The following is a 27,151-nucleotide window of genomic DNA, read 5'->3' as shown; positions in this document are numbered from 1 at the left end:
TAAAATATTAACTTACAGATTTTGGCATCTCTATATATAGTATATAGTATTTAGTATTTTATTTAGTATTGCAATTTGTATATGAATCCCTCTTCAGAGATATTAAAAGGCAGAATGTTTAGAGATGGAGTTTCTTCATATATATATATATTATTTTTCCTTTTTTTTTTTTTTTTTTAAATTTAGAAGTTTTGAAAATGCATCTGTTTCTCATTGAACTTCACATTGCTGAAACAATAATAAAAGTGTTTAAAGGGAAATAAGAGATCTAACATTAATGTACTTACCAACTGTGATAAGATTGGGATGCAAAGCACCTTGCTTGTTTAGAAACTAACATGGATGACAGATTTAAAATGTTTTTCTGTTTTCCTTACAGGCAGATATAGACAAGGCTGTTAAAGCAGCTAGAAAAGCTTTTGAGCTTGGATCACCCTGGCGTACCATGGATGCTTCAGAACGAGGAAGGCTCTTGAATAAACTAGCTGATTTAGTTGAAAGAGATCGACTGACTTTAGCTGTGAGTATAATATGTGAACAAAAAGGTGAAAAAAGCCAGTATTTGAAATTTTAAAGGAAGATATGAACAAAAGTGACAAACTAAACCTTTGGGAAGTCAGTCTGTTCCAGTAACTGTTTTTACTCTGTTCAAAATGGACCATATAAAAATTCAGGTCTACTCACACCCCAAATCCACAAAGTTTTTTGGTATTTAGTTCGCTTTAAGGTAATGCTTAAGCTGCCTACAGTCCATGCAGCTTCAGTAGCTGATTCCCCATGATCAATACTTGTCTAAACTAAAGCCTGAATCAAGGCCTAACCTCAAAGCCAGGCTCAAAGTTTATAAGTAGGGCAGGTTAGAACTTGAAGAAATTTTAAATTTTGTGGGTATATATTTTGTTATCACTAACTCCAGTTTGCAGCTAGCAATCAGTGAAAAACCTTTACCAGAACCAAAGACAACAGTAAGTTATCTGACATTAGGAAGAACAGGGATGGTGGGTGTTGATTTCCTGTCTTAATAACTTCTGCTTTTTGACCATGTTTCTGCTCATCTACAGACACTTAAGTGTTATCACTGTCTATTATCTGTGTACTAATGCAAGAAAGATCTTTTAAAACAGAGGTGTAATTATTTGGTAAGTGTGGTATCCCAGAGTTGTTTTGTATAGGATGTTACTTGCTTGTTGTTACCATCAAGTTTAAGCACAATCTGGGATAAAAGACTAAGCATGTTAAGTGCTTATATTGACCTGAAGATGAACACTGCTTTGGTACCTGCAGTGTCAAAGAAAACAAAAAGTATCAGGAACATCCAGTGCTCAGGATCATCACTCAGACTGACCTAATCAGAGTTTTAAGTATTTAACCATTAATTACAAACCACAAGTTAATAAAATTCAAACCTCCAAAATATAAAAACCTGCAAAGTATCTATTAGCCATTCTAGCATCATTATTGTTCCTTTTTTAGGAAGACATTTGCATGCATCTCAAACACATTTTTAAAAGAGAAATGAAAAATTCGAAAGAGCTGTGGCTACTTCCTTAAACTCGAAAGATTACTACCCTCAGATTTACACTCTCTTCAGCAACACTCTTTCACAAATTAATCTTGCCATCTTGATATGGAGTGATAACCTTGAGTAAACTTGGGTAGATATAATTTGTATCCTTGATAGTGTTAAATCTGTTGGAGCTGTGAGAGAGTAAATTTTAAGAGAGCTACATTTTTTAGTAGGAATGGTATGGCCCCTTGTCAGTTAAATACCAGATAAAGTGGCATTTACTTCTTTGTTATATAGCCTAAGGCATTACACATGCAAAGAGGATAGAGAAATAATCTTTTTTCCACAGGAAAGTCAGAGCACTTAGTTTTTGTTCCTACTAGCCATTTTTGTAGTATGAAAGCATACCTTTTCTCCCTCCCAAGCTTCTATTTTGCTGACTTCGTTTTTATGTTCCACATATTTCCCACATTAATGAGAAATAAGAAAACCTTTCCCTTTTTGATAAGGTGTACTTGAGTAAAGTGCTTTCCAGACTATCAAAATGAAGAGGTTTTCTCCACTCAAGTTATCTAATAACAGAGCCAGTAGTAAAGGACTGAAGGAACTCTGGACCAATTAAGTAACAAATTTAGAAAAGAAAATAATATTTCTAAGATGTGATTAGTTCTTGAAACTATTGTTTGAATACTTTATCCTGAACATCCTAATAAGATTCTTCAAAAAGCTGAAGGTTCCCTCTGTCTTTGTACTAGGAAACTTGAGAAAACAATTTATCAGTGTAAGCATGTTGATAATATTTAAGGACTTCACATAGTCTTTAACAAAATGTCATAAAATTTAGGGCTATTAAAATGACATTAATCCAAGATGTACTCCCTAGATTTGATATCAGCCATATTTAGTGTTAGTGTCCCTAAGGGATCATCAAATCACAAAGTTAATCAACTGAGAAATAATAGAAGCCTAATGACTATTGTTTTAAAGATTTAGAAAGTGCATTTTCCTAGCATGGAGAGTCATGGAATGGACTGTTGGCTGGTCTTCAAATAAGACCAGTTTTTTTACACGATCATTAGCTAGAAACAAACAAACAAAAACAGTGCCTTCTCTATCTTTATTTTTTGTGTTGAACTATTCTCTCTTGAGTTCCCAATAGCTCAAACCTTCCCTCTGCACATGAGGAGACTCAGCTTTTGTCTGGGGCTTGTATTCCATGCTATGAGTATAATTTTTCATAAACAAGGCTATCTCTGAAAGTAATGCCTCCTATTTCATTATATCCCACAACATCAGAGGTGAGTATTGGTGACATGGACACAGAGATTAACCTTCCACCAATATTCTGGCAATTTTGTTGCCATGCAATAGATGGCAGCTGAGGGGCAGTCTGGCAGATTTACATCTGACATGAAAGTGCGTGTGAAGCAAAGGTGTGGAAATAAATTTCTCCACATAGCAAAAAATTGCATCTGATGAATTTTGTTGACATTTGCTAAACATTTGTGGAGACCAAACTGTTGATGTGAGTACAATGAACAAGGTGCATTTTAGCAGTGGTGACAGTGACAGATATTGCCAGGAAAGTACCGTCTATCTTGGTTGTCAATATTCATAGGCTGAGAGGTGCTGGTCACTCACATTGTTTGCATTAGTTAACCCACAGACTCCAGGCTGTAGATTTTTCCATCTGCACTTGTAGAAAACTTAGTATAAGCTATAATGTTTTATCTGATTTCAGATGGGAAAAATGTTATTCTTTTTCATAACATGCAAGCGCTTCAAATGTAAAATGATCCTGATAACTAAGAATAAACTATCATTAACTTTCCTTGTTTGTAGATTAAAACTTGGGTTTTTCTTCTAGACGGAAATTAATCTTCTATATACTAGTACTTGCTAAAAACCTCTGAACTAACAAACACGTGCTAAATGACAAAGTACATATATTGGAAAGCTTATCAATATTTGACATTAAATTTGTATTTGTTGTTGTCTACAGACAATGGAAGCTATTGATGGAGGTAAACTCTTTTCTACTGCCTACCTAATGGATTTAGGTGCCTGTATTAAAACAATACGCTACTGTGCAGGCTGGGCTGATAAAATTCATGGTCGAACTGTTCCAATGGGTGAGTAGCTTTGAGATAACAAAAGTATATAACACACATAAGTAGTGTAACCTGTAAAAAAAAAAAACAACAAACAAACAAACAAAAAAAAACACAATATTTTTCTAGAAGTTGTGCAGTACCAAATATATATGTGTATATATATATATATTATTAATGGAATATATTTTAGAATGTTTTTAATATACCTTATTTAACATCTATCATAATGCTAATTATAAGCATTCACCGTAGTTATTGCTATTGTTATATTCTTTTTCTATATACAACTACAAAGTATGTTTTAATGACTAGGAAAAATTAAGCCTATATATATATCTAGAAAGCCTCACTGGGTACTCTGTGCAACAGTGGGTTATTTATGCAATGGTACAGTAATGAAAGTAAGTATTTGCTTATTAAGGCTATGATTAGCAGAAGCAATAATATTTGTTTCAGTTATCAGATAGTTTATTAGGAAAAATACAAAGATATAAGAATGAGGAAACTTTCTCTTGTTTTCCTGAATTTTCCTACTGATTCCTCTCCAACTAAGCAGCTCTACAATAACATTGTTTCTAGCTGACTTCTCTCAGAAGGACAAGGAATGGTAATAAAGAAGGAATTAAGGAAAACTGCAGTGATAAATACTACCAAATTCTGGCAAGACGTAGATCCCTATACCAGGCTTAATGGAACACATGCTTATTTGAATCAAAGAGAATTTATTTTACTTAATGGTTTTCATTTAAAAGAAGATCTAATATTAAAATAATAATAATAACATTAAATATATATATATATATATATATCTGATATGTACCTAGGACTGCAAGTACCTTTTAGAAAAGCATTTTCCAAAAAAAGAAAAAGGTGACAAGAGAAAAAAGAAGCAAAGAATATTTGTTGGTATGCTGTGCATACCACTTTGAGAAGCAGAGTTATCACTGCAAAAAGTCAGTCATAATGACAGAGTCAAATGCTGGAGCTATAAAGAATGCAGAGATTGAATCCAGATGTAGTTCATGATTGTTACACAGTTAAGGTTTTGAAAATATCATTTATAAGTAAAATTGTATTTAACTGTTTGATATCCAACTTTATCTTCCTTTGATTTAACTCTTTCTCACAAACTTGTTTACTGAATGTCTAACTTATTGCTTTCTCTAGATGGAAACTTTTTCACATTTACAAGACATGAGCCTGTTGGTGTGTGTGGACAAATTATTCCTGTAAGTTGGAGTCTTTTCTGAAAAAAACATGGATGTTGTAAATGAACATGTTTTTGAACTTTTATAGGTTGTGCATACATTACCAATGAGAAACTTTCTGCTCCCAAAGTAGAGATTATTATTATTGAGTACACTTCAGACTCCTTAATGTTGAGTTTTGTAGAATCAGTCTAGCTAAGCCTTGGTTCTCTCCTCCCTGTATTACAGAGGACTTCAATCTCAAAAGATTGAATTAGTTTGAAACACAAAACTGTGTTCTGTTGGAACAGGAAGAATTGGAAATAAACTAGGCGGAGAGGGTAAGATTTATAGCCAATAAGCAATAAGCTCCGTGGGACCTGGAATATCTATATTCTGTTTAGTATAGCGTCTGGACTACAGCAGTCTTTAATTATGACTTAGTTACTTTGGTGACAGTGCAAGCAACAGTGTGAAGAGTATCTTTGGTGAATGCTAAGGCAGAAGTTCCCAAGCTCTTGCTCAGTGTTTTTTGTTGTTTTTTATTTATTTATTTATTTATTTATTCTAAGTGAAGTTTGAGAAGACCTACCTGAGTCTGAACATCCAAAGTACTGAGGAAATCAAGTTCTTTGTTGAGGTTTACATAATTTTGATAAGTAGCTGTGACAGTAGTTACATGCACTAGACGCTCCTGATCCACATCCACCCATCTCTTTTCATACATGCAAGGTTTGGGAAGTCTGCTCTGACCTGCTTGACAGCTTACTAGATTTTAAAATAGTCGGGTTGTCTGTTAGGCTTGTTCAGACATGTGACTCCCATTCTTGTTCCTGATATCTTTCTGTTGACCTGGCAGACTTGCTGTATCTTTAGACCACTACACTGGTTTACAGAGCATCTCAGAAAAACATCATCTGGATCCAGCTTCTTGCAGAACTTGAGGAACCATTGTTCTCGTTTATTTTGTAGGTCAGGCACGAGATATTTCATGCAAAGAAAAGTCGAGACATGTTAAAGAACTAGACAAATTTATATGTAAAATTGCAGCCTAGAACTATGGGCAGTAGGTACATATGCTATCTTCCTATACAAAATGTTCAAGGACTTCTAAGTATACCTCTGTTTTCTCTGAACTGAAATTTAAAGCCAAGCTCAAGGTCTTTACATAAAGAAACCTTTGAGGATTACGTGAACACTGCAAAATACTTTTGCCTGGTCAGCATTTCCCTTCCACTTACTCAGTTCTGCTTCAATAAGGAAGATTCAGAAAGCTTTGTAATCCCTTACTCTGAGTTATTTGTGCTCCTGTTATTTCTGGGGGTGGGGTGAGTTTAAAGGAGATAAGCAGAGAGATAAAGAACAGATGTATTTATATTTCTACAAGCATTTCCGAGATAATAGGTAACTGTTAACTGCCTTTTCCTCCACTTTCTCTCACGTCTCTTCTTCTGAGTCTCACAGGCTCAATGCATCCTAAGCCAATAGAAATTATTTTCAAAGGGGCAGAGATCTTTCCCCCATCTTTTTTGTCCCTCTGCTGAATATGGGGTCCAGAGGAGTCAGCTGCTCTGCACTGCAGCTGAACTAAGAACAGTAGAGAGATGACAGTGAAACCACCACAAAAGAGTGCAGGGGCAGTATTATGCTTTATTACTTTGTCTCTCTTTGAAAACTGAGTTGATGATAGATCATTCAAGAAACAAGATAACAAAACTGCCAACTTTACCACTAATCCAGCAACTTTCTGTCAGGCTTTGTTAGAGCTGTAGTTTCCTACCCCCTGGACTCACATATACCAAAATCACTGGTCTTTGTACAATGTGACTTTCTAGTTGCCTTCTCAAAATATCTTCACACTGAAAAGAGTTCAATAAAAAATTGAACCATTCACTTGGCAATTTGCACTATAATCATAGAAAAAAACAAAGATGCTTTGGCTATATATTAGTAATCGGATACACATTCTCATCTGTATTTTAGTGGAACTTCCCATTGGTTATGTTTGTCTGGAAGATCGCCCCTGCACTTTGTTGTGGAAACACGGTGGTTGTCAAACCAGCAGAACAAACACCTCTGAGTGCCCTTTACATGGGATCCTTAATTAAAGAGGTAAGTTGGTAACAGCATAGCTTTTTGCTCTTTTCAGAAATGTAATAGAACACTGCAGCTGAAATGCCATAAAGGTAATATAAGCTAAGCTGTCCTTTGCAAGTACTTCTCATTACATGTCTAGCCTTGTACTATGGAGCTTACCCTACTGTAAACCAGTTAAGTAAATCCAGGGCAAAAGCATGCATGTGCACAGCCTCATACACATCCACAAACAGAGTATGAAAAAAAAAAAAAAAAAAGACAATACAGATTTAGTAAACTGCATTCCATTCTTTGGCAAACGTATTTGCACAGTGCCTTTCAAAGTCAAAAGTAAACATTAAGTCAGGAGCGGAGTATTTAGAAGTAAATGGCAAGGACTTTATTAGCATAGTTATCACAGAAAAGAACCTGTTTGTACACGTAATTATTATTATTTTTTAACTGAACAAACCTTTCACCCACCTGGGTTTATAATTAACAGAGAGCTGTAAATCTGTGTTGCTCGACTGATGCCAAACTTGTGAACTCTCCTCACACTGAAAATGGCAGAGTACACTTTGTGCTTCTGAACACAAGGAGTGTTGTAGTTTATCCAGTGGCTCCAAAGTAACGTTGGCGATTGTACTCAGCCCAGTAAACACCCAAAGAAGAGCAGTTAAATAGTTTAGCTATCTTGTTTCCCAATAAGATCAACAATTGTAATCTAAAATGTTTGAAAAGTTGGCACGGACTTCAATCATTGCTAGATCAGTAACCTTGCAGCATGTTAGTGGCAATGACTTAGCACATTTTATTATTCTGCTTCAGAGCTATGATTCAGCAAAGCACCTGGGCCTTTTTGCTGTTTCATACAAACTAAATGAGTACTAAGAGTAAACTAAACCCTGATGTCATTGTATCTCATAGAAAATGCCCTTTTAGTGGGACAGGGGGATAACTTAATAAAAGATCTAATACACACTTTCTATTATTCTATAACAATATTAGAAAAATTATTTATGTGGAAAGGCAAGTTTACATAGAATGTAACTGAGTTCTGCAGCCTTTTTCTTTATATGCCCGACTGAAGGAGAAAAAGTATATATTTCTTGCCAGTGGTGTTGAAAAATGAATAAAATAATATACTAAAATAATATACTGTTTTCTTATGTTTTGCGGGGGGGGGAGGGGGAGGGTGGTGTTAAGAAGGAGCAAGTTCAGTGGCCAAAAAAAGAAATCTGTGGGGATGGGTGGGAAAGTTGTGTAAGAAATAAATGTGTCTGGGTTTCTCAGGCTGAAACAAAACGTACAATAAGGAAAAGGTGGCTTGAGAACTGAAAATGGAAGTCAGACTATAGGAGGCAGTCTCCTAGTCATTATCATTTCTCTGGTTTTATGGGGTTCTCTCTTCTAATTCAGGCAGGATTTCCACCTGGAGTTGTGAATATCGTGCCAGGATTTGGACCCACTGCTGGAGCAGCAATTTCTCACCACATGGACATAGACAAAGTGTCCTTCACAGGCTCTACTGAGGTATTATAGCGAATGCAAGAAAATATAAGCAGGAACTGTGCCCCACTGATTCTCAGTAATGATTTAATGTCTAACATTTTCTCTGTAACTGTTTTAACTTCTTTTCTTTCTTTTGGCTGCTGGTTTGTTAAACAAAGTCTGTTTAATGATTTGTTGGTTACTATTAACTTTAAATGTATTTAAACAATGTTTGTATGGCAGAAAAACCCTTCAAACAAAGGCACTTCATGGCATACAATAGGTTCTGGTGTATTAATGCTATTTTAAGGCTTGTCCCTTAAAGACAAAACTTTTTTATAGATTTTTTCTTGTTCAGTTCTTAGTAAAAATATGTTCCAAAAAAGTGCAAAAAACTGAAAGAAGCTGTCCTGTATTGTCTTTAATAAAAACATGATGGTAGGTATTTAGTTCGGAAATCTCATCCCTAGTCCTGCACTCATTTAGGTGAGGCAATGGCATTTTTGTGTTTGTATGGATGATCACAGGGGTGGTCTTAGAAGTTTATTTGAGTGTGTGTCAGTTCAACAATTGATAAGATGGTCACTGTTAATTTTCCCTACTCTTTACTCCAGGAGCAGTTATTGATATGACTGAAGATTTGTCCTTGCTGTCACTATAAAACTTTATCCTTACTTGAGTACTTTACGTTATCTAGCTGTATACATACTTAATGGAAATACTGCCACTTGGTCTTTTAACTTCTTGAATGTGCATTCCACAGATAAATATCACTGCCTCATAACAACAGTCAGTACACACCGAGAAAACTCAGAAACTTTGAGCACAAAAGTTGTGGGAAACGAGAAGGAACCCAAAGCAAAGAGATCTGAGAAACATTCTACAGATGTTCCCATTTGTTACAGCTAAAATTCCTAGTGCCCAGTATACCTCCATAGTCAAGTGGACAGTGGAACATGTTTCCAGACTTTCATTCCTGTCATTTACTTCTGGCAATGTAATTTAGCAGGAAGAAGTGCTGTTCCCAAAGACAGAAAGAATGTCACAGCAGGGATGGCTGCTACACACTAGCAGTTTTAGGCCAAAGCTGCAAGTGCTTCAATATTTTCTCTCTGAAATTTCCCTACCATTTTTTCATATTCAAAGATTTCCTTTACTTATGCCTTTGGTTGAAAGGAACAGCATAGGATTTCTGTCTAGCTATGCCCATTTCCTCTTCTTCATTCAGAACTCCTTATTACAGATAAGGGAGAAACTACTATGAGTAAAAATTGGCACTGTGGATATCTACATCTTTTCTCATACAAGTTATCCATCAAAATTCTTTCCCATAAATGAAACAGGGGAAATTCACTTTATTGAGAGCCTGGCAAAGTACAAAATAGAAATTTCTTCAGATTACGGGTACAAGCCATATATCTTTGGTAGCTAGCAATAACATTTCCAGGGAAACATACTCTGGAAAGCTGCTCTATTGTTGGTTTCTAGACTGAAAGTCATCTACATATTGACACTTCCCTTCACAGTATCACAGTATGACAGTATCACAGTATCGTGCGAGTTGGAAGGGACCTTAGAGATCATCGAGTCCAACTCCCAGGATTCGAGCCCTCTGCGTAGCATAGCAGCACTTCTACACAGGGGGGACTTGAACCCCGGGCCTCTGGCATTGCAAGTGTCACTTCTACCACGTGCACCACCGGGGCACACTTCCACACTTCCAATTCTACTTTTTCATTTTTTCTTCTTATTTTTAATTCTGCATTTAATTATTTATGCAACTACTGGGTGTTCAGCTATGAACTGCGGTTATGATTTCTGAATGTTGCTGGGTCATATTAATAATATTAAAGTAACATCCTTTTTCTAACTTTTAGGTTGGCAAATTGATCAAAGAAGCAGCAGGGAAAACCAATCTGAAGAGAGTTACACTGGAACTTGGAGGAAAAAGTCCTAACATTATATTTGCAGATGCAGACTGTTAGTAGCATTTTCATTACATAACTTGATTACTTTTTATTTTATTTTTTTTTTGTAAATAATGACTCATGTCTGCTTAAAGAAGAGTTTTCATGTGTTTTTGTTTGTTTCTGGTAATGCCGTACTTTTAAAGTAGATTGTCACAGGCAGTTGCTGGACATTTGGCTGGACTGAAATATCTGACAGTCTGCCAACACTTACTTATTATAACTATGATTCTAATGCAAGAGGAAATCAGAACCAAAACTAGATAGATGTTTTTTTAACTTCCTCCTTTTTAACTTGGACTTCTCATGGCAATGTTGAACCAATATTTAGAATCATAGAATCATAGAATTACTCAGGTTGGAAAAGACCTTGAAGATCATCAAGTCCAACCGCAGACTAACCAGTAGCCTATCTCTTAAAAAACAACCACAAAACAATACCACAACAACAAACCTCTGCTAAATCATATCCCTGAGTACCACATCCAAACGGCTCTTAAACACATCCAGGGATGGCGATTCAACCACCTCCTTGGGGAGCCCATTCCAGTACCTAACCACTCTTTCTGTAAAGAAGTTCTTTCTAATATCCAACCTAAACTTGCCCTGGCGCAACTTGAGGCCATTTCCCCTCGTCCTGTCACAAGTCAGTAGTGAGAAGAGACCTGCCCCACTCTCACTGTAAGAACCTTTCAGGTACTGGAAGACGGCAATAAGGTCTCCCCTCAGCCTCCTCTTCCTCAGACTAAACAGCCCCAGCTTCCTTAGCCTCTCCTCGTAGGGCTGATTCTCCAAGCCCTTAACGAGCCTCGTTGCCCTTCTCTGGACCTGCTCCAGTACCTCCATGTCCTTCTTGTGCTGAGGTGCCCAAAACTGGACACAGTACTCGAGGTGAGGCCTCACCAATGCTGAGTACAGGGGCAGGATGACTTCCTTAGTCCTGCTCACCACACCATTCTTTATTTGACTTAAAGTATTTGAGTGTGTTTTCTTTCAGAATACTGTGCTACTATGTATGAGTATCTTTGGACATTGATAAAATGAATTCTTTTAATTTAAATGACCATGGATATAAAAAATGGTAAAAAGAGAAATGAGATGACATGACAAAAGTCTACAAGTAATTTATGAGGTAGCCAGTCAGGCTCATGACTTATGAACTCTGTATTTCTTTGCAGTGGATGAAGCTGTGGAATTTGCACATGTTGGTCTGTTCTATCACCAAGGACAGTGTTGTATAGCAGGATCCAGAATTTTTGTGGAAGAGCCTATTTATGATGAGTTCGTTCGCCGGAGCATTGAACGAGCAAAGAAGTATACTCTTGGGGATCCTCTGTCACCTGGTGTACAGCAAGGCCCTCAAGTGAGTAATATGATATGTCTCTCATTTAATTTTGGCAGAATTTCATACATTAATGTACTCTTAAGTCTGCTCTTATGTTAGTGTTAACACTGAGAACTGCTGACTAGTGACTAGACTGGTGAATCAGGAAGAAAAACTGGAGTGAGTTACCATAAGAGAATCAGTAAGACAGGAGTATGATGTCATTCTCTTTTCCAGATCCATTTGGTGTGGAAAGGGGGCAATGATACAGAACTTCTATGCCTTGAGAAAGTTCCAGTGCAACAGCTGTAAAAGTGCAAGCTGATCACTCATATTAGAGTGCTTGCATTGTATTCAACTGGTTCCTCAATAAATGAATAATTTGAGGAAATTAAAGCTGAGAGCATTTCCTACCCTTTTTCAAGGTGCTAGGTTACACTGATCTCAGTTTTAGAATATCACACAATCAAATTCACCATTTTGTATTTTTTTCTATCACTGTTAAGAAATTATTCATGCAGATTCCCCATTAAATGAAGGCCAAAATGCATCATTAAAAACCATTATTGTCATAGTGCTTTGGATTCTGTGAATTTGTTTGGTCACATTAGAATACTGCTAATTTCAGTTTCATCCTGAGTCTTGTACCCATATTTACACTACAGGATTTGATCATCACAGAACAAAGGAGCTGTAATAGAGACAAAGCAAATGATTGAGACAAAGCAAAAGATTGAAAGAAAGTTCCACACATTTGATAATGCTATATGTTGTTCATTGTTTTTCATAGTCATTTTATGTAATCAGAAAAATGAATTAAATTGGAAAATAGCATTCTAAGCCTTAAAATTTTTGGAGAATGTAAAAACTGTAAAAAGCAGTATTTTCATAATCTGCAAAGTGTCTAGCTATTGAACTAATATACTAAGCTAAATAAATCTAAATGTCAAATGATGGGAAGCTTCTAACAAGGAAACTTCAGGATTTCAGATCTGTATCTATTATCCGTTGTACAGCTAGCAGCTAACAGGGATCCAGTTTCATACGATTGCTAGTTTACTGAGTATGAAATTCAGAGTGTTAATTTAAATGCAAAAGAAAAGTAATCTTTTACTTAAAAGCAGATTTATTTGAAGTTATTTGAAAAGAAGGAATTAGTGAATACATTTGCCTTTCTTGATCTCCTTTTTTTTCTTAGCAAGCTTTAGTAGAAATCTTAAGATTTTCACAGGTTAGCAAAGTTTCTCCTGCTAAAATTGTATGTTCTTGTTTTATCTGTGTTGTTCTTATGGTCCCACTTTAATGGAAAAAAATACATCAAAGCTGTTTAGATTAATTTATTTTATGGCAGTTGCTTCAAATATCTGTCTTACATTCCATGCTGGTTTTTGCCCAATTCTCTTTCAAAATGTGAACTGATTCACTGTATTCATGTGTTACATAGCTTCATTGAAAGCCACATTTTTCCAGCAGTTCATAGGCATTCTTGGAGAGCACCTCCCTCAGGCCACAAGTTTGGGTAGTGCTTTGCCCAGCAGGCATGAAAGAAAATATAAAGCCCATGCTGAAATGTAAAATAACACACATATGTTAATTCACAGATTATTAAGAAAAATTATGATGATAACAATAACAAAGGAATGACTGAAAAAGAAAATTGAGCTGTGTCATCTAAACATGTTCTCTTCATGATGTTTATACACAAGAGATATTTGGCCACCAGGGTAGCAGAAACTTTATGTCTTCAGCATGCACTAAGGCAATTGTTTGAAAGTGTAATGACAAGGGGAGCACATGGAACTAAAAATCACCTCCTTATAAATATCCTTAGAAATAAATATCCCTAAAATTATAAGCTTTTATCATAGCTTTAGTTGAGTAACTGTTTAGTCTAATATACATCCAGGAATCCCCCAGACCTTGTAAAATGCTGTGTTGTTCTATGACTGAAATAGCAGTATTTGTTGTTTAATTGAAATGCCACCTTCCTAATTGCATGAATAAGAGAATAAGATGTATGTCTACATCTACTTCACTGAGTGATGAGTTTGGACATAGAGAAGCAACTTCTGTGCAAGGGCTCCCCTAGAAGTAATTTTATTGTCCTCATTAGCTAGTCATTGAAAGGCTGAACTCTGACAGATTGAAGAGTCATGAAATTGTTAAAAAGAATCCTTTTCTCTGGTTGCCCATAGAGGTGGTGGAAACCTTGTCCCAGGAAACAGTCAAGGCCAGGCTCTGCCAGGATCTGAGCAGCCTGATCTAGCTGTGGGTGTCCCTGTTCATTGCAGGAAAGCTAGACTACATGACCTTTAAAGTCCCTTCCATCTCTTAAGAATTCTACGACCCTGTATGGGAGATTGGTAATCACAGCCTGAACCTCTGATTAATCAGCTGAGGCAAGTATGGGGTCAGCTGTGGGAGCACAGGTGAGAGTGATGTAGCTGTGCTCCCGGGAGGGGTTTGACTCCATCCCCTCTGAGACCTCATTTAAGGGCTGACTCCCACTGGAGCAGTATCTCTTGGAGATCGCTCACCAGGGAGGACTGCCCCAGCTGCTTCAGTCAAGGCACCACCATTGGTGAGTTTTTCCTTTACTTATTCACTTATATACCTTCTGTACATTTTGTTTCCATCTGTACATTAAAAACCAATACATTTGGCGAGCCAGCCAGGAGCCTGCAAATATCGGAAAAAAAAAAAATGTCTTTCCTATGGAATGTGTTTAGCTGGTTCAAGGGGGAGAAGATCACCCCCTTAGGGAAAACCCTCCCTGGACAAATACCAGGGTTTGAGGCGTCCCCATATTTTCAATTAGCGACGATTATCGAACAATGGGGGCCCTTACGGGTAACGGGCAATATGTCCCCTTACTATCTAACCGAATACTTTCAGGGATTGCAAAAAGATATTTTGACAACCAAGGAAAGGCAAATGGCTGCATCCATGGCAGCTTGGCCTTTATTGAATGCTTTAAATCAGGCAGAGATTAAATCAAATAAGATTGAGCATGAAAATCAATTATTAAAAGCCCGCATTGAAAAATTAGAGGGCGAAATTAGTCTGTTAACGGGGAAAAATTCATCATTTTTTTCAAATACCCCCCAAATTAGATATATTACAATGGATGATAGTAGGGATCCTGAAACATCGGATCAAACTAAGGTCACTAAATCTGACCTAGAAGAGCCACTTAAGACGGACTTATTAGAAGTCCGTCCTATGGTAACTCAAAAAACAAAAAAAGTCCAGGAGTGACCAGCAGGGGTGCCTCCTGATCAATGGACCCCTGCTGACTCATATTTACACGTAACAGCACGTCCATACACACCCACCGAACTTATGGATCTAGTACAGCGCTTCAGGCAAAGGCCGAGGGAAAGTGTCCCAGCCTGGCTGCTACGATTATGGGACTCGGGAGCAGAAAGTGTAATAGTTAGCGGCCCCGAGGTATCTAAACTAGCAACAATAACAGTCCATCCTGCCCTGAGGCAGAGATTGTACTCAGGGTCCCAGTTCCCTGAAGAGAATCATTCAATCGTAGACTGGATAATGGCTGCCTGCCGTATGGTATGGTCAAATAAAACAGACATGCCAATACATACAGGAATGTGGTCTTCTATGGAAGACCTACAGAATTATATCCGGGAACTAGGCATGCGAGAGGCTGTCTATGAAGATGCATCTGTTAGTCCAGACATGGTGAAGTTTTCCGCAGGAATGAGGGACCTAATCTTACAGCAGGCTCCCTCACATATGTATGGAACATTGGTTTCTATATTAAATCCTTTAGTGGCCGCAGAGGCAGCAGTCCAGCATGCTGCCCAATTGGTAGCGGACCTGGGAGAAACTGAGCGCCTGAGAACCAAGCGCAATATCAGAGTAATTGAAGATTCTGAAGTTTTTCCAATAGCCCGAGCCAGGAGATCGGCTCCACGAACCCCTCGGGCGGGACCCATTAGGGTGTCCCGAAAACAAATGTTTAATGATCTACTCCGAGCAGGTGTTCAATTTGCCAAAATTGATGGGCAGCCCAATCACGTTCTGCTTCAGTTGTGGAAACAGCTGAAGGATGAACAAAAATTTCAAAACCGCCCCAAAAGACCGGGGATAAGGCTTATAGAACGACGACCAACAACAGTTTGGAATCTAGAAGACTTTGTCGTGCCAAATAGGAAAAAGAGGCCACCTCAGGTACCTCGGGTCACAATACCAGAGGCATCAGAGGTAAAAGACTTGAATCTGGCCCAGTTTATGGCGTGATGAGGGACGTCAGTCACCCTAGGGCCTCTAGACGGGACCAGAGGCCCTATGTGGAATTGACAATATATTGGTCCCGAGAGAATGTGCAGAAGGTTATGGCCCTCGTTGATACTGGGGCAGAAACATCTATAATATATGGGGACCCAACAAAATTCAGAGGGAATAAAGTAATGATTGGAGGCTTTGGGGGACAGACCGTTCCAGTCACCCAAACCTGGGTAAAATTGGGGGTCGGGCGCCTCCCACCACGGGAGTACAAGGTATCTATTGCTCCAATTCCGGAATACATATTGGGAATTGATATCTTGTGGGGTCTGGCTCTCCACACAACAGTGGGAGAGTTCCGGTTGCGGCAAAGATGCATTAGTATCCGGGCAATTCAGACAATATTGAGAGGCCATGCAAAACATGAGCCTATTTGTCTGCCCAAGCCACGTCGGATTACTAATGTAAAACAGTACAGACTCCCAGGTGGGCAGGATGAAATAACAAAAACAGTGCAGGAATTAGAAAAAGTGGGTATTATAAGGCCTGCACATAGCCCGTACAACTCCCCAATATGGCCAGTGTGAAAATCGGATGGAACATGGAGGATGACAGTGGATTATAGGGAATTAAATAAGGTCACGCCGCCTGTTCATGCAGCTGTACCCAATATTGCCTCCCTAATGGACACACTAAGTAGAGAAATTAAAACGTATCACTGTGTCCTAGACTTAGCGAATGCATTCTTCAGTATTCCAATTAGTGAAGAATCACAAGACCAGTTTGCATTCACATGGGAAGGCAGGCAGTGGACTTTTCAGGTTCTGCCGCAAGGGTATGTGCATTCACCTACTTTTTGTCATAATTTGGTGGCGCGTGATCTGGCTAAGTGGCAGAAGCCACATAATGTAAATTTATATCATTATATTGATGACCTCCTGTTAACATCCGATTCATTAGAGGCGGTGAGACAAGCAGCAGATTTATTGATAACTTATCTGCAAAAGAGAGGGTGGGCTATAAACCCACAGAAGGTGCAAGGTCCGGGGCTATCTGTAAAATTCCTGGGAGTAATTTGGTCCGGAAAAACCAAAGTACTACCCAGTGCAGTAGTGGATAAAGTCCAAGCGTTCCCAGTCCCTACAACATCGAAACAGCTACAAGAGTTCTTAGGTATATTGGGGTATTGGCGCTCCTTTATACCTCACTTAGCTCAGTTGTTGAGGCCATTGTATAAGCTTACCAAGAAGGGTCAATCGTGGAACTGGGGGAAGGTAGAACAAGATGCTTTCCAACAGGCAAAGCTGGCAGTTAAACAAGCCCAGGCATTGGGTATATTTGATCCGACCCTCCCAGCTGAACTAGACGTTCATGTTACCCAGGATGGTTTTGGCTGGGGCCTGTGGCAACGCCAGAGTTCTGTTCGAACCCCCATTGGATTCTGGTCTCAGGTTTGGCACGGAGCAGAAGAAAGATACAGCATGATTGAAAAACAGTTATTGGCTGCCTATTCAGCGTTACAAGCGGTAGAGCCAATAACGCAAACAGCAGAGGTTATAGTTAAAACTACATTACCGATCCAGGGGTGGGTAAGAGATCTAACTCACCTTCCTAAGACAGGGGTGGCCCAAGCACAGACGGTAGCACGATGGGTCGCCTATCTAAGTCAAAGAAGCAGCCTGTCTTCGTCTCCACTCAAGGAGGAATTACAGAAGATCCTAGGCCCAGTGACATATCGCAGTGATACGCCGAAAGAACCAATGGTCGCTCCACCAGAGAAGAGCCCTGTTCAGGAAGGAAGATATCCTATTCCTGAAGATGCCTGGTATACGGATGGGTCCAGCAGAGGCAACCCGAGCAAGTGGCGAGCTATAGCATACCATCCCTCTACTGAGACAATCTGGTTTGATGAGGGGGATGGTCAGAGCAGCCAATGGGCAGAATTACGAGCCGTGTGGATGGTTATAACTAAAGAACCTGGTGATGGCATCCTGAACATCTGTACGGATAGTTGGGCCGTGTACCGGGGGCTTACTCTGTGGATTACGCAGTGGGCTACCCAGGAATGGACTATCCACGCCCGACCGATCTGGGGGAAAGACATGTGGGTAGACATTTGGAATACAGTCAAACACAGGACGGTATGTGTCTACCATGTCTCTGGTCATCAACCCCTGCAGTCACCAGGAAACGATGAAGCGGACACACTGGCCCGAGTTCGATGGATTGGGAATTCACAATCCGAAAATATTGCCCGATGGTTACATCAGAAGCTACGGCATGCTGGACAAAAGATAATGTGGGCAGCTGCTAAAGCATGGGGGCTGCCTGTACAGCTATCTGATATCGTCCAAGCATGTCAGGACTGTGACGCTTGCTCGAAGATGAGACCAAGACCGTTGCCTGAAACAACATCCCACATTGCTAGAGGATATAGTCCTCTTCAGAGATGGCAGGTTGATTACATTGGGCCCCTCCCTCGGTCTGAGGGGGCGAGATATGCCCTGACCTGCGTTGATACTGTAAGTGGACTGCTGCAAGCCTATCCCGTACCAAAGGCAAATCAAGCATATACAATTAAGGCACTCACTAAACTGATGTCTGCATATGGGACACCTCAAGTCATCGAGAGCGACCAAGGGACTCACTTTACTGGAGCGATGATACAGCGCTGGGCAGAAGAGAACAACATTGAATGGCGATTCCATCTGCCATATAATCCAACAGGGGCAGGCCTTATTGAACGCTACAATGGTATTCTTAAGGCTGCCCTGAAGACAGACTCCCAGTCCCTGCAGGGGTGGACAAAAAGATTATACGAAACCCTGCGGGACTTGAACGAAAGACCTCGGGATGGCAGACCCAGTGCTCTGAAAATGTTACACACTATATGGGCCTCCCCTCTTAGGATTCAAATTACAGGTGCTGATAATGAGGTAAAACCGCAGGTTGGTAATGACAATAATCTTCTGCTCCCTGCCCCTGAGAATCTAAAACCAGGAATCCATAAGATAAATTGGCCCTGGAAGGTGCAAGTAGGACCCAAGTGGTGTGGCCTACTTGCACCTTGGGGGAGACTATTGGAGGTGGGAGGTTCAGTTACCCCCTCGGTGATAGGTACATGGCCTACTGACATCGTGGTCAATACTCCGGTCTTTATTGCTAAAGGGACACCCATCATGTCCCTATGGCAGATCAGGACTCCTCCTCTGGTGCCAGATATAGTTATACAGCCACAGATATCTGGCCAGAGGGTATGGTATCGGAGGCCGGGACATAATCCGGTGCGAGCAGAAGTATTAACCCAAGACAAGAATACGGCCTGTATCTTGCCCTGGAGGGCAGACCTTCCTCTCCTGGTACCCTTGAAACATCTGTATTACTCTCCCTAAGATTCTAAGCCTCTAGGACCATCAGAGAACAATTTGTGTGGACTGATGAAACGCAAATGGACCTGCACCTCGAGATGGCTTGTCTCCAGTAACATCTATCAAGCACTGGCCCACGGAAGATCGTGAATACCCATCCAATCATCATTTGAATAACATCAGCATTCGGTGCGACGGGAAATTGTATCAGCGTCGCGTTGGGTCTCTGTGATAAGGGAAAACTCACCTAATCATTGGTTCACGCTGTGAAGGGGTGGAGTGTATGGGAGATTGGTAATCACAGCCTGAACCTCTGATTAATCAGCTGAGGCAAGTATGGGGTCAGCTGTGGGAGCACAGGTGAGAGTGATGTAGCTGTGCTCCCGGGAGGGGTTTGACTCCATCCCCTCTGAGACCTCATTTAAGGGCTGACTCCCACTGGAGCAGTATCTCTTGGAGATCGCTCACCAGGGAGGACTGCCCCAGCTGCTTCAGTCAAGGCACCACCATTGGTGAGTTTTTCCTTTACTTATTCACTTATATACCTTCTGTACATTTTGTTTCCATCTGTACATTAAAAACCAATACAGACCCTAAACATTTAAATAAATAAATAAAAATAGAGGTGTTGTATTGTATGCCTCAATCTAACAGGCCATACCATTGAATTTTTCTTGAAATAAATGTTACTTTGTAGATGATCTCCCTAATGCACAAAGTGCTGATTAGTAGATTTAAAGGGGGAAGAAGAAAAAAGCAATGTGAGCTATTTCTTATCCAGTTTTCAATATTTGCTTTTATCTCTTTTGTAGCTAAATCATAAGATGTTTGGCATATGCTGTCTTTCTTGGTGAAATTGGGGAAGAAGAACAGAGATTGGCTTCATCCAGTAATTAAAAATAAAAATAAAAAAATAAAAGCTGCAATCTATGTTTCCTAAACCACAAAAGCTAAGAGCATTTATTCTACTAACAACTCATAAGGACTTAAAAATAGTATTGAATTTCAGTTCTATCATACCATTTCTTCTTAACTTTGTTTAATGATTTAGGAAAACAGCAGGGCCAATCTACCAGCCTCAGTGAAGTACAGAAGAATCCTGCAGGGTAAATCAATCCCTCTGTTATAACTTCAGAAATAAGCTCGTCAGTTCTCATTTGGATGAAGCACTTGCAACTGAAAACAGCTGGAAAAAAAGTATCAGTAATGTTTATCTTATAGATTTTCTTCCAGTTATATTGAAGATACACCACTATCACTCCCTGTACAACTGATTCTTCCATGTGAAAATTTCTGATTACTGATTTATGTGAATAGTTTTTCAGAAGTTATTGACAAGAATGTTTGCCGGGCTCTCCAGATGCTTTTCTCCAACACATGCAGTTGAACAAAGCTGGTACATTGTTAAGTTGTGAGTTAGACACTGTTTTAATCCCTGTATATCTTTTCACTTAGATTGATAAGGAGCAGTTTCAAAAAATCCTGGATCTAATTGAGAGTGGGAAAAAAGAAGGAGCCAAACTGGAATGTGGAGGAGGTCCATGGGGAAACAAGGGTTACTTCATCCAGCCCACAGTTTTTTCTAATGTTACGGATGATATGCGCATCGCCAAAGAAGAGGTAAATAAATTCTTGGCAGTCAATACTGGAGATTTTCTGTTTAAATGTGTGTACAAAATATCCATTCAGAAGGTCAAGTGACCGTATGAAAATGTTCCAAGTAAATCTGTTGTTCCAACTTCGTGTTTAAAGTCCTTTTCTTGGTTCCTTATGCCCCTTTCACCAGCCCATTAGAGGTCAGTTAGAGGAGTGCAAGGCTGGCCTGCCAGCAAAGGCACCACCTTAAGCAGATAAGAGATAAGAAATGTTAAAGCTGGGTCTGTTAATTACATCACCTCATACTGCCCATGTCTCACATATCAGCTATGGCAACTGTAACAGAGAAACAAACTTTGAAAACATAACTTGTGAACTCTGCACTCCTAAAAGGGTGGCTCAAGTTGCAGTTTTGACACAATAAGCACCAAACAGCTATTTTGCAATGAGTTGTGCTTCCACGGGCGTTTTGCTTGGTGACATTTACAGTGAATTTTTCCTCTGCAGGGTTGCTTAACCAAAATTCCTTTGCAGAAGTACCCACACAGTGTTGAAGGGCTTGTACTGAACCAACTAAGGGGGCAGTGATAGGTCAGCAATGATGAGCTGGAAGGAAAATGGTTAAGCACACAGAGCTGTCCTGCAAGCACAGTCTCAAAGTGAAGTTATGACCTCTTCACTCTCTGTGTTGTTTTGTTTTGTTTTCATTTGTCTGGATTAATAACTGGTGCAATTACTTTCTGTTATATTTCTTCATGCTAGAAAGCTCCTTCAAAATTGTTAGAAATCTAAGAGTTACTTTTTTTTTTTTTTTTTTTTTTTTTTTTTTTTTTTTTTTTTGTGAGCAAGACTGCTAATGCATTCTGCTGCATGTATGTTTAGCAAAATTTGAAAAGGCTTGGTTCAAATAAACACCAGGGCACTTACAGCTAATTACAAATGTGGGGGAAAAATAAATAAATAACAAAAACCAAAGCACAGGATGAAGCTGCCCAAAAAGTAATCTGAAGTGTTTCTTCTGATCTGTAAAAGAGGCAGGAGTCATCACAGAGACATTTCCTCACAGGTTTTTTTGTTTCCTTTAGTTCAGCAGAACAATCAGAACTGACCCTCTCACAATATTTTGAATCATTTGAGTAACTTAACCCCACAGAGAAAAGGCAATTTAAAGAATGCTTGGATTTTGAATCTGAGGCTTGAACACTGAAGAAACGTTCACTGTTTTTGTAATCAGTGTAAATGATTCCATGCAACACCAATTAGTAACTAATTATTAATTAGAAATAAATATTTTCCAATACAAACAAATGGAAGTCTCATAAACAATGGGAACTAAAGTAATTAGATGAAGTAATGCCCCCCTGCCCTACACAGTATTAGCATGAAGTGGCAGGTCATGTTCATATACAGCTGCAGACCCAGAGAGACAGCAGTGAGAAAGAGAAGTCTAATAGAATATTTTCTCACATTGAACCCAGAAAGACAGCAGAATACATATGCTTGGTGTGTATGTTTAATTGTGCCAGTATCTGCAGAAAAGGAAGTCTAATTGAAGTTTAGGAGAGAGATACATTGAATATCTTTTTCAACTTTAAAATTGGAGTTTCCTGAAGAAATATCAGTTGGCTGGTCACAAGTATAAGTCTGTAACAAAATGTGACTCCATGCTAGATACCTGTTATGCCAGGTGTCTCTTCATCTTATTTATTTATTTTCATCATGTGTTTATTGTTTTATTGTTTTACTGTTTTCTTCATGTTTCTTTTTTCTTTTTACAAGAGGCCAACTTGATTTGCTCCATAATATAAAAATCTTACCTCCACATTAATTTATAATCCATTTTATCAACATGTGTACCCTTATCGGAATGAACTTAGGAACAAGACTGTCTGAAAGAAGCATTTTTTATTATGTATAAATTATTTGTAATAATGAGATACATTAGTCCACTTCACGTGTTTGTATATGCCTAAAACAGATATTTGGACCTGTTCAACAAATAATGAAGTTTAAAACAATTGATGAAGTCATCAAGAGGGCAAATAACACTACCTATGGCTTAGCAGCAGCAGTTTTTACCAAAGACATTGATAAAGCACTGACATTTGCAGCTGCTCTTCAGGCTGGGACAGTGTGGTAAGTCGTGACTCGTTTAAATCTTCCCTCAGAAATGCAGGTGAAGACTGCTTTTGCTTGTATGCTTTTGTATTTCAACTCTTACCTACTGAGATATTACATTAATATGTCTTCTTGGTCTTCACACAATTGCCTGTGAACTTATTATGAAAAAAATTAAATGTACTTACTAAAAGGGAAAGAAAACAAAAGGAAATACAGTAAAGGTGCTGCTTTCTTATCCATTCAGAATTTGGGGATAACTCAATACATACTCAGTTTGCAGGGATCATTTTCTGTGCAAATAAATCCATTATTTGAAGTTGCTTGACCTGTGCAGAAAATCTTCCTGTGAAGGAAAAGATTGCTAAAATGTGATTCAAAAAATTATAAGAATCAGAAGGGGATGGAAGAAGCATAGTCTGTGGTGATAGAACAAGGGGAAATGGACTCAAGCTTAAAGAGGGTAGATTTATGTTGGATAGAAGGAAAAAGTCTTTTACAGAGAGGGTGGTGAGGCACTGGAACACTGGAACAGCTTGCCTAGAGATGTGGCTGATGACCTGTCCCTGGAGACTATCAGGGTGAAGCTGAATCAGGCCCTGGGCAACCTGAATCTAGCTGTGGATGTCCCTGTTCATTACCGGGGAAATAGACTAGATGGTCTTTAAAGATCCCTTCCAACTCTAAGGATTCTATATTTCTATAATTCTAAGGACTGTTACAAGTAGGAAGGAAAAGATACTAAGGGGGACTATAAGGCAGAAAAAAAAAAAAAAAAACTGTCATGTAGAAATGGAAAAGAAAAAGGCTACCTACATGGAAATAAAAAGGCAAAGTCTGGGAGAAGGAAAAGTGGAAACCTTAAGGAACAGCAGACTATCTAATAACTGACAAAGAGTCCTACATTTTCCTGTTAGAAAGTGAGCAATTAATTTCACTTGAACTCGAAGCATGTATACTTAGTATTTTTTATCTCAAAGGTCTTTCCATCAGTACAAATTTCTGCTGATGTCCTGTGACCTAAAAACATATCTTTTATAAAAGATAACAAGTTTGATCTAAGAGGTAACATTCCTCCAAAAGGATGAGGATGAAAGGTTAAAAAAAAAAATAAAAATTAAAAAAAAAAAAAACTTTTTATGCAATTGTTGATCTGTCTAGGAATTCTTAACAGTGAAAAGAACCTTTTTTACTGAGTTATAGAATATGCTGAGTGGGAAGGAACCCACCAGGATCATAGAGTCCAACTCTGGGTTTACACAGGACTACCCAAAGTTAAACTCTATGTCTGAGGACATTATCCAAATGCCACTCCAATAGGTTTGGCTGCTTCTCTGAGGAGTCTTCTCTAGTGCCTTAGGTAAAGAACCTTTTCCTAATATCCAGTACTTCTCCTAATAATACATTAGTCTGGCAGTGGGAAAAAAATATAAGATGTGTAAATTAGAGAATATCTGATTTGATAATGTTGCAAAATAAAAATTGCATCTTAGCTATGAAGTAGGATGCATATTCTGCCCAAACTCTTGCTATTATGAATTTCCATTCCATCCTTACTCATTACCTTGCATTTTGTTTTCAGCCACAACAGAATAGCTTAACAATGAGAAGAATTAAAAAAAGAAACAACTTCCTAAACAGATTTTTAATTGATCTGAATTTACCTATTGGAAGTATGCATGTAGAAGAATCATCTACGCTTATTCTTTGGTTTGAGATTCATTAATTAGGAAGGAGATTCATTGTTACTATCAGGGGAAAGATGAGACTTTCACTCAGCTTGAAGACCTTTGATCAATTAGATCCTTCGTCACAGTAGCATATTTCTTGCAAATGCATTACTCATATGTATTTTACAAATATCACCACAGACAAATTATAGCTGATGGCACAACACTGGCCTGTCAGAAGTGAAAAAGGTTTGTTCATAATTTCTTCTCTTTTTTTTTTCCCCGTCTTCTCTCAGGGTTAATTGCTATAGTGCGTTGTCAGCTCAGTGTCCTTTTGGAGGATTTAAGATGTCAGGAAATGGGAGAGAACTGTAAGTAAACAAGAACTTAATACTGTAGAGTCATAGAAAATAGAAAATGAAATTCCAAATTCCAGCTATTAACATTGACAGCTAGGATGCCTAGCCTGAGATTTTGTCAAACTACTCTGTAATATTCAGAAACCTCATGTTGTCGGGCATAATGTCAAGCAAATAATTCCTTTATAAAGCTAATTTTCACAATAACTGCTTGCAGTAGTTTGCAGTCTAATGAAATGAAAGACTGATCATTGTCTTTATGGTGTACAGTTTTTTGCATATATATAGAAAGTGTCATTGACATGCATCTAAGTACACAGAAATCATGTATAGTCTATAGAACGCCCTCTAAGTTTCCCTTTTTTAAGAACACAAGACATTTAAAAATCCTTGAATTTATTATCCAACTTGATCAAATGTATTGTCAAATATAACTGTATAGTTGCCAGAGTTTTGCTCTTTTCCCATAGAAGCAGGAAAAGAAGTGGAACAGTTTATAGAAATGAAAAGTTAATCAAATTTTTTTCAGACTAAAGATTTAATCCAGTTTCAGATTGACTCGTCTTTTTTTTTTTTTTTTATCCACATTCATTCTGATATTCATACTAGCATTAGATTCACATCATATGCTATACCATTAAAGATATGATAACCTACACTTTTGCTCCACCATAGCATTTTGCTTTGGGGCTTTTCGGTACATAAGTCACAGCACCCTTTTGTTATGAAATGCAAGAGAAAGGCATCAGATATTTTATTATTATTTTAGGAGAGATAAAAGCTAGGGTTTTCTTGCTTCCTTATTATTGGATTCAATATGCTCCTGATAGCAAATTATGTAACAATGACTTCAAAGGGAACAGATTTATATCAGTGATTACAGATATGTCTATTAACCCTGTTACATGTCTGCCCAATTGAAAAGCACCACTAAAAATATCAACAAGGAAATAATTTGTATAAGTATTAACCTATTAACCTCTGTATTGCTCATGGCTTTCTTTTGTCTAGGGGAGAATATGGCCTTCAGGAATACACTGAAGTTAAGACTGTCACAATCAAAATCCCACAGAAGAACTCATAATTCTTCTTGATGTGCAGAATTTAGCTTCTTCAAGTGAACCTGAAAAAGCTTTTTGAATTCTTAAATGCTTTATGTCCTGAATTATTCATTAACCTTTTTGCTTTCCAATTGTAAAAGCAAAACTTGCTTACATTAACAATATAAATAATAAAGTAGAAAATTTAATGTAATTAACTGAGAAAGGGAAAATTTAATGTATGGAAAATTACTAACTCCTTTAATATTTGTGTTAAGAATTATTTTTATTTTCAGTGGAAACTCTCCATAGTGTTATGGAAATGTTCCCTTTCCTTTATATCTTGCAGGTACTGTTTGAATTTATGTGGTCTTCTAAATGTTAGATGGCAAGCTGTCTTTTCTTTGTGGCCTTAACAAAAGCACTTATGAGTAACTAGCAGGTAGATACTATTTTGTGTCTTTCAAAAAGAATAGACTTCTAGATGACTTTCTACAACTGTTGAATTTTTTCATCATATTGAGTACTACACAAATGTAATCTGGATACTATTAAAGAATGCTAAAACCCAACTTCAAAAGTTAAACTTGTCTTTCCTTTAGTCTTTTATATTGCACTGTCTTTCTACTGGGCATTACGTAAGACATATTTTACATCCTTGAAGATGCATTACTGTTTCAGTGGTATGTTGAGGTCATTGGAAGTATATCACACTGGTTTTATAGAGACTAAACTCCCTAATTCTTTGAGTGGCAGAAATGGAAGGACGTGAACACACAGAACACTGTCCCATTTGCTAAGAGACAGTATTTAGCTTTGTAGTGATAAATATGTCAAAAATTCTTAACAGATGACAAATGGGAAACAATGAGAGAAGGGAAGGTGAGAGTTTTCTCTGTGATCCATATCTGCTTCATTTTCCTTGTACTCCTATATCTGTAAGTAAACTTCAAAGTTTTCCTGCGTCTTTCATCCTCCAGTCCATCTGTTTTCCTTCATTCCTCTACCTAGAATCTTTGTCTGTTTGTTTATATGTATATTCTTATAAAGTCCCCTGTAGACACGTGTTCCAATCTGACTGTAATC

At 38.2% G+C, this 27,151-nt stretch overlaps 1 protein-coding gene across 1 annotated transcript in view; it reads left to right on the top strand.

The window, feature by feature from the left end:
• ALDH1A1 (aldehyde dehydrogenase 1 family member A1) overlaps nt 1-26,635 on the top strand; it is a 51,995-nt gene extending 25,360 nt beyond the window's left edge. The window contains exons 5-15 of the mRNA XM_072359347.1: nt 380-520; nt 3,510-3,639; nt 4,789-4,850; nt 6,792-6,920; nt 8,304-8,417; nt 10,253-10,355; nt 11,521-11,705; nt 20,738-20,902; nt 22,857-23,014; nt 24,963-25,037; nt 26,037-26,635. Coding sequence (XP_072215448.1) covers nt 380-520; nt 3,510-3,639; nt 4,789-4,850; nt 6,792-6,920; nt 8,304-8,417; nt 10,253-10,355; nt 11,521-11,705; nt 20,738-20,902; nt 22,857-23,014; nt 24,963-25,037; nt 26,037-26,109 — 1,335 coding nt within the window. The 3' untranslated portion in view covers nt 26,110-26,635. The remainder of the gene's footprint in view (nt 1-379; nt 521-3,509; nt 3,640-4,788; nt 4,851-6,791; nt 6,921-8,303; nt 8,418-10,252; nt 10,356-11,520; nt 11,706-20,737; nt 20,903-22,856; nt 23,015-24,962; nt 25,038-26,036) is intronic.
• Nucleotides 26,636-27,151: the final 516 nt, after the last annotated feature.

The sequence above is a fragment of the Excalfactoria chinensis genome, chromosome Z (assembly GCF_039878825.1).
Source record: "Excalfactoria chinensis isolate bCotChi1 chromosome Z, bCotChi1.hap2, whole genome shotgun sequence".
Taxonomy (NCBI): domain Eukaryota; kingdom Metazoa; phylum Chordata; class Aves; order Galliformes; family Phasianidae; genus Excalfactoria; species Excalfactoria chinensis.
Note: the sequence above shows the minus strand (reverse complement) of the source record. Positions and strands in the feature narration are given on the sequence as shown.